Consider the following 14,139-nt stretch of genomic DNA (forward strand, 5'->3'; position numbering starts at 1 on the left):
TAGTTTTTCCGCCCAACACTGGAAAAAAAAACACATTGGATCTAGAGTCTAGACTCTTAAAAACATCGACAAGAAAAAATACTCTTGATTGAATCAGATTTATGCTTAAATCAAGAACCAAGCCTCTTAATTTGAGCGGATTTCCTTCTGATTTAAGCTCAAATCTGATTGAATCAAGACTCCTTTTTCTTGTCAATGTTTCCAAGAGTCTGGACTCTACTGCCGTGCTTAGGAAAAACGCCGCATGAGCCTTCAGGCGTTGCCAAATTTCCTCTGGCAAATCACTAATTTTCAGGACAATTTTAGAATATTTTTTTGCCCACTTTTTAGATAATTTTGTTTGTAATTTGATCTAAGGGGTCTGAAAATTTCAAGGAAAAATATTCATAACTTTCCTCAAAAATAAACATTTTATCGAAGGAAACTTGGCAACGCTCGAATGTTTATACGGCGTTCTTCCTCAGCAAGGCAGTCTAGATCCAATGTGTTTTTATTTTCGGTGAAGGGACTATTCACACACGTTTTCACCCAATACTCTTTAACCCTCGGGTATTCACCAACAACTCTTTTTACCTTGTCTCTTTACCTAAAGGCGTTTTTTATCAAGTTGCAATAGTTTCAGAAATGAACACCGGTCTCGCGGCCATGCATACGTAATCCCAAGGATCATTTTTCAAATGAAAAATCGCGATATTTTGCTAGTCTCCCCCCCCCCCCCCCGCCCCCATTTAAAAAAAAGGTCCCTGGAGTCGTATCTTGCTTTCAAGCTTACAATCAGCTGTATAGTGTCACACGATCTAAATTAACACTTGGAGCACAAATCTTGAACTGGACTGCGCAGTTATTGCTACGAGGGGGGGGGGGGGTGGTCTTAGTAATTTATAAACATGAATAAACCATATGAGATGACCTTCTATTGCATAAATAACATTCTTCTGAGCGTTATTACGTCGTTTGTTGTCAACTGCATTATTATCTTACACTTATCTTCTATTTACCCGAGATTCCAGTTCGTCTTCGATAGGACGAAGTAGGATCAATGGCAGTATTCATTGTCAGTCTGACTCTCATTGTTCATTTATTACCGGTCAGTAACACGATGAAGTGTATGTAGTAAAGTGTCGTAGAAAACTGTAGTGGTCACCAGGAATTTTAGTCCGAATTCAAATTCCACTTTATTGCGACGGACGTTGACCTAGAGACATAATGGATCGGATAAGTTTGAAAGAGGATGTCTTTCCCGGGCCAAAAGTGAGGATATCTTATTTTTACCTTTTTAATCTCATAATATTTCACTGGAAAAAAAAAACACATTGGATCTAGAGTCCAGACTCTTAAAAACATTGACAGGAAAAAATATTCTTGATTCAATCGGATTGTTGCTTAAATCAAGAATCAAGCCTCTTAATTTGAGTGGATTTCCTTTTGATTTAAAATCTGATTAAATTAAGAGTTTTTTTTTCTTGTCAATGTTTTCAAGAGTCTGAATTCTAGATCCACTGTGTTTTTTTTTCCAGTGTTGTGATGCAGTCAAAACAAAACGTCGTTAAGGTGGAAACATAAAAATAAAGACAAAAACATAATATAGCATCACTTTACCACAAGCTAGAGGAGTCAATTCTGTAGTATTTGGCGTAAAGCACCCCCAAATATGTTTCACTCCCAAGTAGCATTTTCCAATGGAAAAATTTCGCTATTTTGAAATTAAGCTGCGATTTCTTTACGATTTTTCGGCGATAGAATCGCTGGGATAATTAATATCTGAGCCATTATCCTCGATCTTATCGAAATTCTATCTCTTTAAAATCGCGTTCCATAGACCCAAAATTCATCTCGATTTATCAAGATTTTTAGTTCGATAATATTCCGATAAATCGCCGTCGATAAAATCGCGATTTTACTGCAAATTTATGCTAAAAGAGCTCAATTACTGATACGAGTTTTGAAACCCTAAAACCCGCCCCCCTAGAACTTGTTTATGATTAAAGTCAAGTCAAATTTTGAGTTATTGATGATCTCTCTTCTGATTACAGGTTGAACTTCACGTTCACTTGAATGGCTGTTTCAGGCATGAAACGCTTTTTGAGTTGGCCAAGTAAGTGCGTCATCTGCATATTTTTATACCCATTCGATTTTCTCATTAATGCATTTTAATCCGAAAACCCTGCCGATAAGGGCGAGTTAGCCTCCTCGTTTTCAGCGAATGTAAGAAAAAAACCCCTCTCGTACAAATATTTAAAGAGTATTTCGCTACAATATCGATAAAGAAATTGAGGAGCTTTCCGGAAAACGGGCCCATAGCAAAAAATAGCATCTGAGAAAATACGTTTGTTCTAAAATTACTTTCTTTTTTTTCTCTCTAGAAAGAAAAACCGTCCAATATCTGGTTGCGCTGCGCTGGCTGATTTGAAAATGAGGTGCATCGTCCGGGAACCTAAAAACTTGTCCCACTTTTTGGATGCTTATGAGTTGGGATACCATTATTTTGCGTGAGTATTGATTTGAAGTCTAATACCATTCGGTTTTAATTCTGTGCTTTAAATCTTAAGTACCTATTATGATACTCTTCGGTTTGAGGAGAGAAAGTTAAAATGTACAAATAAAACTGTGAGTCACAGCACAGGTTGTGCATCTCAAAGTTCAGAAGTGTATAATCAACAGATTTACATAAAAGAGTTACAGTAATAATTGAGTGAGGGGCTTGGAAGACAGGGCGCAGAAGTGCAGCTTCTGCTATTTCGAGAAATGTGTGTTTGAAGTTCCGTTATGAGCTTTTGGATTCAGTAGATCATGTTTATTATCACGACAACGGAAGCACCAGCCGACTGTTTTGCCGTGCTAAGCAGGGCCGGATTTACATTTTTAGCGCCCTAGGCTAAACTTAAGGTGGCGCCCCTAAAAGTAGGCGCTCTCGTGGGGGGCGGGGGGGGGGTGGTCCCCCAGACGCCCCTCCCCTCCAGATCAGAAGAAGGATGTTAGGAGTCCGGAAAATGTTCAAATTCACCTTTAAAAAAACACCTTTGTCAACCACAATTTGTAGAATCTGTGTCCCAAAATACCATAGACTTACGGCCGGCTGTAAGATTTCCAATTGCTTCTATATCCGGCAACACAATTTCTTATAGCCTTTTATAGCCGATGGCGACTAAGCGACAGCCTGGCGATAAAGTGTATGCTAAACGTTACTAATTACGGATGCTAGGACTTAGTGAATTTTTGGACTACCGCTCTCTTTTTGAGCCGTAGTATCTTGATTTATTTTGCGAGGAAAGCTACGTACTTTTGATGGATGCCTGCCATTCCTAACATGTTGGAGCGCCTGCAATTTTGTATGATACTGTTCAATACCTCTGGTGTGAAATAGTTGCTTCAAGCGCCGTGGTACGCTGCGGCGCGGCGCGGCGCGGCGAGCGGGCAGCCAGCCAGCGCGAAACGCGCATTGGCGCCTTCAAACCTAACAGGGAAACTTCACGCATTGTGCAATGCGTGAAGTATCCATGTTAGGTTTGAAGGCGCCAGTGCACCGCCACTCCGCTTTGTGTTAGGCTCTAATATTTAAGCTCGTGGAGTCAGCGTTTTTCAACTCATAACTTTGAAATGTTTGCACACTCTGTATGGATTATTCTCATTTTAATTGATGAAAAAAAATATGTAGTAAAGGAAAATATAATGTGTGTTTTGTGAATATTAAGGTGATTCCGTACAAACTTAAGGATTTACAAAGCACACGAATTTCTACACAATTTCTTGTAGCCTTTTATAATCGATGGCGAAAAAGCAACAGCCAGGCGATAAAGTGTAAAGCCCGACTATAGGAACTATAGCCCGCCTGTATAATTTTTTATCGCTTCGTATAGCCCGGCCGTATGATTTTCTCCGCATTCTACAGCCAGATATATGATTTTCTGTTGCCTTCTTTAGCCGGCTATAAGAATTCCTATGGTATTTTGGAACGCAGCGCTTATCTCCAATTTTTACCAGGGTTTTGAATAAATTCTCAAAAATTTTGCGCCCCTCAAAATGTTGCGCCCTAGGCTATAGCCTATGTAGCCTATTGGTAAATCCGGCCCTGGTGCTAAGGAAGAACGCCGTATTAACCTTCAGGCGTTGCCATTTTCCTTCGATAAAAACCGAATTTACTGACAAAATTGTGAATATTTTTCCTCAAATCATTCAATTTTCTTCAGGATGATTTCAAGGAAAAATATGCGTAACCCTCTTCAAAAATACATGTTTTATCCGGAGAAATTTGGCGACTCTCGAATGTTCATACGGCGTTTTTCCGTAGCACGGCAGTATTAGTCTAGAATCAACCAGAACCGAAGTCTCAGCGCCGATGAAATCTCATCGGCGCCTACTAGCGTCTAGATGCAACTATTCCTGCTCAACTTTTGACCGCGTTGCATACTTCAATAATTGAAGGCACTTTGCCTTGGATTTCCTGCGCTCGAACACGTCCATCGGCTCACAGAAATATTCCTAGCTACTTGTGTTTTCTTGGATCATCGGAAAGTATGAACTTGTTTGAACAGATGAATTCATATCATTCATACTCATATTCATATCATGAAAATCAACCAAATGGACCACATTTTGCAATGAGGAGCCACTTTCCATGGCTCATTTTTAAAACGACATACATGCCATTAGTCTCCTTTTGCGGAAAGGTGCTTTCATTGATGGGCCAGAAATGGTTCCTTATTTCAAAATGTGGTCCAAATTTAAGTTGATGTCTCTTGATGAAAACTTTTGCTTGCAGAGGCGACCTTGAGGCGATTGAAAGACTGGCTTACGAATTTTGCGAAGATTCAAAGCACTCCAACGTGATTTATTCTGAGGTACGGTATAGTCCGCACCGACTGGTGGGTGTTGGTTTTCGAGAAAAATATGATCTCCAAGGTGAGTAGATAAAAGATTAAAGATAAAAGAGAAGGGGAAAAAAGTAGGTTAATTCTGTGTTAAGGAAGAAAATGGATATCTCTATACGTACATGGGATTATATATCGATGACCAAAGTGAAAAACCACCTATCTCCGCTTGCTACGATGCAAACTTCCCGTCATACTTCAGTTTTTATTTTGAAAATGTTAGTTTTATATCGTAATTTCTTGAAAACTTTTTAAATTATTCTTTTCATTTGCTACACTGAAAAAAAGTCGCTTGAATCTAGAGTCCAGACTCTCAGTAATATTGACAAGAAAAAATATTCTTGATTCAATTGGATTTTTCCTTGAACCGAAGTGTTAATAAGCCTCTTGATTTGAGTGAATTTCCTTTAGATTCAAGCAAAACTCCGATTGAATCAAGAGTATTTTCTCTTGTCAACGTTTTTAAGACTTTGGAATCTAGATCCAAGTTACTTTTTTCCAGTGTAGGAGAATATTCTATATGAATTCCAAGCTATAAGCTACAGTAGGCTTGTGTCTCTTTGAAAAATAAATGGGAGGGGAAATTTTGAAACACCGCAATGGAGATGTGTGGTTCCGCCTTTTGGCCATCGATATGCAATTCGCATTTCAAAATTAGCGTACTGATGGCTGCGGTCGAAAACGTGCATCTTTGAGTGCGGCGTTGTAAATATGTTTTATTTCATTTTTTTAAAAAGAAACTAACAGATAGTTTGTCTTGGAACCATCCATGACTTTTTTTCACTGATTTAAAAATATTCTCAAAAAACTTCACGAGAGTGCTTTGATTTATTTCTTCTTATGATAGTAAATTTATAATTGGGTATTTTGAAATGTTGCAATTAAGGCACGCATTTGTCTTAAACAGAAGCGGATCCAGCAATTTGGCAAAACTGGACTGCCTCCATTTAAACCTGTGTTAAATAATCGATTCTTGTCGGAGTACCTGGCCCCTCCAAGAATCGATAGGTTTCCATGGGTTTGAATGGAGAGAAACAAAGTTGCCAATTCGCTATATCCGCCAAAGGTCTTAAAAAGCTTCTACCAGAATTCGTGTCTTTCAGGTCTCCTGGACGTGACTTCGCAAGTGATAAAAGGCTTAAAGCGGGGAGAGAGAGATTTTGGGGTCAGATGTAAATCCATCCTGAGTGGCCACAGTTGGTTACCCGAGTTGCTCTCTGACCTGATCAAAGTCTGCCAGAACTTCCGTGATGACATTGTTGGTATTGATTTGGTCTCGCAGGAGTATAGTGGTAAGTGTAAAAATAACCTGCTCATAGCATCTCGATGGTAAAAGATAACTTAAGCCCTGCAAAGACGATCAAATTCCGAACCAATTCCGATCAAAGTAGACATGCTGATGACTGGTGGTCACCATCTACCATCAAATTTTGAAGGGCCGCACTTTTTTGTTCAAAGTAAGATCAGAACGGAGTGCCACCATTCATCATTTCCTGCCACAGGAAACATTTCTGCCAAGTTTTCATTTTAAAACGAAGCAAATTAATGAGTTTAGGACTGATGACTCCCGACACTTTGATGCTACTTTGATCGGAATTGGTTCGGGAATTTGATCGTCTATCGGGGCCTTTAGCTATATTGCCGTATTAAGGAAGAACGCCGTTTGAGCCTTCAGGCGTTGCCAAATTTCCTCTGATAAAACGCGAATTTCCAGGTGAACTTTTGAATATTTCCCCTTTAATTTTTCAGATAATTTCGTTCCCAATTTCACCTTAAGTTCCTGAAAGTTTTAAGGGAAATCGTCATAACGTTCCTCATGAATAAACATTTCATCGCAGGAAATTTGGCAGCTCTCGAATGTTCATAGAGCGTTCTTCCTTAGCACGGCAATATACGTCAGAGTGCCTTGATAGAAATAGTAGCCCAATACACTTTTTAACAATTTCAATTTTCAAAAGCATTTCATAAGGAAATTGCAATAAATACTTCGATGCGTCTCAGCCATTTTCAGTTAATTTTCGGCAAAAATAAGGAAGCTCAACTTGGAAACCCGATTACTACCCGTATTATGCGGTGGAACATCAAAATCGAACAGCCAAAATAAATGTGCATGTTTGCTACGCAGAAAACCGTTTGATATGTTGTTCTAAATTTTGGACCAATTTATTTTGGGGCCCGGTCTTTGCGAGCCCCTATCTTTTTAAAAGCGATTCTATGTTTCATGGAAAATCAGCAGTAGAGAGTATTTTGTAAATCTTGAGCAATTTTCATTCATTTATCATAAAACACAGCCCCCGAAATCTTTCAGAGAAACCGATCATCCGTTCTCCAGTGGAATAAAGCAATTTTCCGATGAAATTCGGCGATTGCTGGTGTACATCTTTCACTTCTCTTTTCCAAGACGCTGCCCAATTATCATCAATTCGCGAGCCAACGACAGTGCGTCGTTTCTGCATCTCCTCACATTCTCTTTTTTGCAAATTATGTGATTGATAAATATTCTGTTCTATAAATTTTTCCTCCATTTCTTCCTTTTTATTTTTCTTCCTCTAGCGGAGGCACCAGCCGTGCCACTGTTGGTTTCACTCTACGGCGAGGCCAAAAGACTAGGATTTGGCACCACAATTCACGCTGGCGAGGCGAGTGGACCCACTGCTATACAGAGGGTAACGTCTACTAAGATAGTTTCTCACCAACTAAAATTAGTTTCAAGTGCCCAATTTGACTTAAGCGGGGTGTTTGGCGAGCTATCCAAGTAGAGCAAATGGTACTAACTTTCGATGACATGGTAAAATTTTGTCAACTGCATTGCTGTGTTGTGGATGATAGCGAAGAGAGCAGTAAGGGTCAAATTTTCGAAATCGAGTTTCCTTCAAAATTCGTCTAATCTATAAATGGAATCACCGATATAGCTAGAAACCGCAAAATTCATCTTATTTTCATTAAAACGAGATACATGAGAAAGCTGCAAGTGCGCAAAAAATGACGTAGTTTCAGGCAAGACAGCAGTATGTGACAATATTCCTGCAGAGAGCCAATGGGAACAGTGCTTTCAAGTGAAGTGCCGCCTTCTTCTGCCCATTTCTAACCTGAAAATGCGTTTGTTGTGTGTCCAAAACGCAACCACGAAAGCATGATGTAAATCGCACTAACGGCTGTCTTGTCGAACAATGACCTAGCATGAAATTGAAAAATCCCTTTTTTATGTTCGTGAAATAAAATCAGTCGATTTTTAACCATCCGAACGATTTTTAGGAGTCTTTCGGACGATTGGTGATAATTTGAGAAAGAACGGAGGCTTCTCTCAATCAAATTTTCTGGTCAGATACTTCTTAGCCGTTTTCTCAAAATTTCATTTTTGCACTTACTGCTCTCTTCGATACCAAGGCAGAACGGTTGAGTCGCTGGAGCCGAAGGAGGATCCCAAGTAGCAGTGATCGCGATAAATAGCGATTTTTTCGGTTGGTTATCGCGATTATATCGGTGGCAATATATCGAGATATAATCGCATTAAAAATAATTTTTTGTTCGATAAAATCGTGATCAATTATTGTCGATATAATCGAGATTAAATTGCCATTTATCGCGATTTCTATTTCGAAAATATTGCGATAAATTGTCGGGCGATAAAATCGCGATTTTATCGCGGTAAAATCGTGGCTAATCGCTCAGATGTTGATGATCCTGGCGATTTTGTCGGAGATAAAATCGCTAAGATCATTAACATCTGAGCGATTATCCTCGATCTTGTTGCAATAAAATCGAGATTTTAGCGCCCGGCAATTTATCGCGATATTATCGCAACAAAAATCGCGATAAATGGCGATTTAATCTCGATTGTATCGACAAAAATTGATCGCGATATTATTGAACAAAAAATTGCGATGCATAGCGATTTAATCGCCATAAATCGCAATTTTTTATTCGATAATATTGCGATAAATTGCCACCGATATAATCGCGATAATCAACCGATAAAATTGCTATTTATTGCTATCACTAGTGGCTACTTGGGTTGGGTTGATTGGGATGAATGTTCTCCATCAACTGGCGCGACGCGACGTGCTGCTGCGCAACAGTATCCGGATCCGATTTGACGATATATACATCGAGACGGTGAATTCACTGGCTCACATCGACACAAGTTGATCACAATCGGCGTCCAGCGCAGCTCGAGATATTAGGCGGGTTTGCGACGTCCAATCAGCGAATTGGTCTACCTGCTACTCATCTCTGCTCCCCTAATACTCGCGTCACGAACAGCGAAATGAATGTGGAGTTTCCCCGCCTCCACTGAACCTATCGGCATCGCCAACACCACCATTCCATGAAACTCCATAGAGAGAAAAAATCAATGTCTTTGGAAAAAACACGAGGAATTAATGGGTGCATAAAAAAAATAAAATGACAAATGAAAGTATTCTACTTTTCACAATCGCTGTTGGTCAATCGCCATGTATTAGGGGACTCAGGGGGCTGCTTTTGATTGGCTCTTCAATCTTGAGCTCGGCAAGCTCAAAAATGGCGGACTCAGCAAGCGCATGTAAACAAAAAATGGACTACATTTTGCAATTCGGAACTATAAGTTCTGGCTCAGTTGAGAAACAACGTATGAACCATTAGTTTTCCTATGAACATAAGTGTTTTTACTGATGAGCCAGAAGTTATAGTTCCGAATTGCAAAATGTGATCCAATTGACTTAAATAAAATGTGGTTTTATTTTATTTGCACATTGCATCGGGAACTAGACTCAAATGAATTATTTCGACTCAGTTTATGGTCAAACGCCATGTATTAGGGGTCTGCTTTTGATTGGCTTCTCAATCTTGCGCTTCATAGAGCTCGAAAAACCCAAAAATGGCGGACTTAGCAAGCGGGTGTAAATATTAAATGATTTAAAATGTAGTTTCATTTGCACGTTGTACCGGGAACTTTACTTAAATTAATTAATTCGACGCGTTAACATAGTTTCACGCCCAATCTTGTATTATTTTCGAGAAAACTCGTCTTGGCTATAATGAGCTGACAGTGTGTGCGGCTTTTGATTGGCTCTTACATAATGAGATTCTTGGAGCTTTTAGTGCCCAAAAATGGCGGACGTTGTAAACGGATGTAAGCACAAAATGACTTAAATTGTAGTTTTATTAGCACATCACAGCGGGAACTTTATTGATCATGAAATAATTGGACGTATTTATGCTAAAATGAACTGTGTCTCACACAAACCCTTTGCACACAGTTCCTTTTAGCATAAATACCTGGTCCAATTAGAGGAACGCGTAACGCATATAACGCCTTAGACCTCAGGCGCTTTGGGAATTTGGATCGCTAAGCGGCCAGGAGGCGAACCTTAGTAAGTTTAAAATATTGTACTTTTACAATAAAAAATGAACTACTAGAATTGGAATTTTACTTAAGAATTTGCAACTTTCTTCCGATAATTCCACTATCACAAAATTTTACTTGGACAGAAGTGATAAACGACCAAGAAAAAAAACCCGTCATTTTCTCACTTACAAATTGATGTTAAAATTTTTTAATCCATATACCATTTTTCATGTAAAACTTTGATGTTAAGACGTATGTTCATAGATATATACTTGGTTTCTAATTTTTTCCAGGGATCTATTCTGCTCAGACCGCTTGGAGAAAAAATACCTCTGTTACAAAGACTATTCTGTTCATATTGAACGAAAAATTTTCGGTCTGGGTTACCGAAATTCTTTATTTTAGGAACCAAAATTTGATCAAGAAAAGTCTTCGGTGCAAAATGCGAGTCTATACTTCTATAATGAAGACAAAAGAATCGTTATGGGGCCATCAAAGTAACATTGTAAAAATACGAATAGAAACGTGGGATCTAGAATCCACTGAGATTTTTTTTAAAAGTATGGACTTTTTTTTTATGTAGAACATGGCTCTAAAAAAATGGTTAACCGGATCGAAGTACAATTTCCATAAGTAAAAGCTTGTGTTAATTTAACCGAGAGCTTTGGTGTTCAATTGTTGTCCCTCCACACGGTTATAGAACGAGTCTTTGAGAGAAGTCGGACATGAAACATTTGACAAAAAGCGTAAAAATTTACGTTTATCTCGTCTTAATTTCAATTTTAAGGGGTGCTTAATCAAAGAAAATTTTACGAGGAAACCAATAAATTGACTTTTAAAACATCAAAATTTCATAGTAAAGAATATATTTGCTTCTAAAGTTTTTAAATAATATCCGACCTCTCCCATTGACTCAATCCACTGTGCTCCGTGCAGCACGATGTTTATTGAAAAGCCTGGAAGCAACTATCCGCGCCTCTAGGTCGTCCGTGTTGCATGAGAAAAAAATTGAAGGCGCTTTTGACTTTTCTGATGCACAGTGGTCCCACATCTCGGACCTAGTTCCGAATTCCGGGGCTTCTGAGATTTTCCTGAATTTTTCCCCGGAACTTTTGAAATGCCCGAAACGCTCCGGATGTTTTGCATGTTCCAGAACTTTCTCGGAACTTTTGAAAAAATCTTTGAGGAATCCCAGAATTTTTGACGGTCAAGAAGTGAGAAAATTTGGAACAAAAAAGTTCCGAATCTTGGAACTTTTGACGGACATGGAATGAGAGTACTGTTTTAAACAGAGAGAGCTCTTTTCTACTAAACATCAATGAGGCATTAATTAAATGTTTGTTTCAGGCGGTAGAGATTTACGGGACTCAAAGGGTCGGGCACGGATATCACGTGGTCAAAGATAAAACTATTTACGAAAAATGCCTTCGGGATCAAGTCCATTTCGAGTGCTGTCCCTGGTCCAGCTTTCTCACCGGCGCCGTTCCGTTTGATATCGACACTCACCCAATTAAACAGTGAGTATGGAAAGAAAGAGGACTGCATTTTAATTATTTATTGAAATTAATTATTTTCTCAGAACAAAGAAAATATAAGCAGTTACACGCAGCTAAAATGAGAAAAATGTTAGTGTCCTTGTGTTAATGGAGAATTTGCACACACAAATTTTATTGCTTTATCTGAGAGTGCCTAATGAGCTGAGTTCGCAGTATTTTTCATAATTTTTTTCTAACATGGGAAATTGGAGAAAAATATATTTTAAAGTGAAAAAATGCGCCGCCGTGTGACGTCAGCTGGCGGCATTTTACATTTAAACACGTGTATTTTAACAGTTTCGGTTATTTTGTCATATTTTCTCCAATAATTGTTCAATTCAGAAACCAAGGATCTCCTCGCACTCAGTTTTCCTGGCAGTATCATTTTAAGGATGAAATTCACAAAATTTAAGACACCTGCAAATTCTTTATTTCAATCAATAAAGGTAGTAAAACATAAGTCATACTTTTTGTGTTGATTTCGGTACGGTTTGCATTGAATTTTGCAAAGAAAACCCATGACAAACCAGGAAAACCCTAGAATTAACCCAAGACTAGACTCACTTTGTGTTCCATTCTCCATTACATAGCCAAACTTTTAAGGATTTTTTCCCACTATACAATTCGTTAATTTGTTCAATGTAATTTTCTAGCGATTTTACCGTTTGAAAAGATGACTTAATCCGTTTTATCCTCCCAGCAATGGACACATCTAATATGTTACTTGTAACTTCCAGATTTGCTATGGATGGAGCTAACTTTTCAATAAATTCTGATGACACTACGATAACAGGATACACCCTAGATGGAGATTATTCCCTTGCACATTCATGGGGCTTGACGCAAGAACAAATGAAGCAAACCGTAAGTTTTTTTTTAAAAAAAAATGTTTTTTGTCCTTAGATTCTTTGTCTATCGCTTTGTCTATAAATGTCAATAATCGACCCCCTAGCGCTCGCAAACACAAAAGTACTTGTTTTGGCTCGTATTTCAGGCGCGGTGGTGGTGCGAATTATTCCCTCGCTGCAAAGCCACGTGAGTGTCTCTTGACTATGAGCCCCCGAAAGCCCGGGGAAAAAGGTTCTAATCGCAGCTTCCTGCAGTGTTAAGGAGAAACGCAGTATGAACATCCGGGAGATGCCAAATTTTTCCTCTTCAAATGCTAATTTTTGAGACAAATCACGAATATTTCTATCCCAAATTTTCTGATAATTTAGATCACATCGCGAAAGAAATTTTCTGAAAAATTGGGAGGAAAATTTTCACAAGTTTTCCTGAAAATTCGTTTTTTTACCAAAAGAAATTTGGCATCACACGAGGGTTCATACGTACGACGTCCTTCCTCAGCACGGCATGCGGGCCGATTATTGAAATTGATAGACAAAGCCATAGACAAACAAGACATACGGAGCATGGAGCGACCCTATTGGTTGAAATGGGTGATTCCTACAGACTAAAGTATGAAATGATGGACTAAATACAGGGTCGTCATTCATGGGTTGCCGTTAGTTAGTCTATTGACTACCTCCTTCGTCCATCGCAACCACCCGCTTCCACCAATAGGATCCCTTCATGTCCCTTTTGTCTTATTTTTCCATAGCTTTGTCTATCGATGTCAATAATCGGCCCGCTGGTGGGTTAAAAAAAATCGAGGTCATATTAAGATTCTGCAGCTTAAAACACATAAGAATCACTCTACCATGGGTTTAAGAAAATTTATAAAAATAAATTGTATGCATAACAAATGTACTGAATTTTGCCGGCAATAATGGTTGCTTATCCGTCTACTAACATTTTCATACATGCTAAATCATGATCATTATTTTTACAGAATCTTAACGCGGCCAAAGCAGCATTCTTACCGGAAGTCGAGAAGAAGGAGCTAATTAAACAATTGATGGAGGCCTACAAGCAATCATAGTTTTTGTAAAGAAAACATTTTGTAGTTCTTGTACAATTTAGTAAAAAACCTGAATTTTTGTAATTTTATGATAAGTGTGTCGAACCATCATCCGTTTACGTAATTTGTTCCAATAAATCCGTTTATTTCCGTTACCGAGGCAATTATTATTGGGTCCTTTAACAGTCTTTCTTTTCCCGAGTATCGGGGAGTTAGCCCGATGACTCAACCCCCAACCTGGAGGACCGGTGGCCGCGCCAAGTCGAGTAAATACGCTTGCAAATGGCGGCCCTCCTCAACCGCCATGCGAGCAAATGGACTGATAACAGGTAAACGGGGAATCAACGGGGAACAGGTAGGTAGAATGGATAGTACACGGAAGAGATCGAAAGACGTCACGCAAGCGTAAACAAAACATGGCGCAGACACCGAATGCCTATCACCAGGTCTTACATCAGCAGAACCAGAAGAGCGGGAAAATTTGAAATATATAGTGATAGGATGGGG

At 38.9% G+C, this 14,139-nt stretch overlaps 1 protein-coding gene across 1 annotated transcript; it reads left to right on the forward strand.

The window, feature by feature from the left end:
• The first annotated feature begins 1,014 nt into the window (after positions 1-1,014).
• Positions 1,015-13,787, forward strand: LOC109039250 (adenosine deaminase). The gene is made up of 9 exons (XM_019054661.2): positions 1,015-1,251; positions 2,034-2,095; positions 2,364-2,489; positions 4,760-4,899; positions 5,972-6,160; positions 7,422-7,534; positions 11,545-11,714; positions 12,470-12,596; positions 13,564-13,787. Exons 1-9 carry the CDS (start codon positions 1,207-1,209, stop codon positions 13,651-13,653), a joined length of 1,062 nt encoding a protein of 353 aa, XP_018910206.2. The 5' UTR covers positions 1,015-1,206; the 3' UTR covers positions 13,654-13,787.
• The last annotated feature ends 352 nt before the right edge of the window (positions 13,788-14,139 follow it).

Source organism: Bemisia tabaci, chromosome 9 (assembly GCF_918797505.1).
Source record: "Bemisia tabaci chromosome 9, PGI_BMITA_v3".
Taxonomy (NCBI): domain Eukaryota; kingdom Metazoa; phylum Arthropoda; class Insecta; order Hemiptera; family Aleyrodidae; genus Bemisia; species Bemisia tabaci.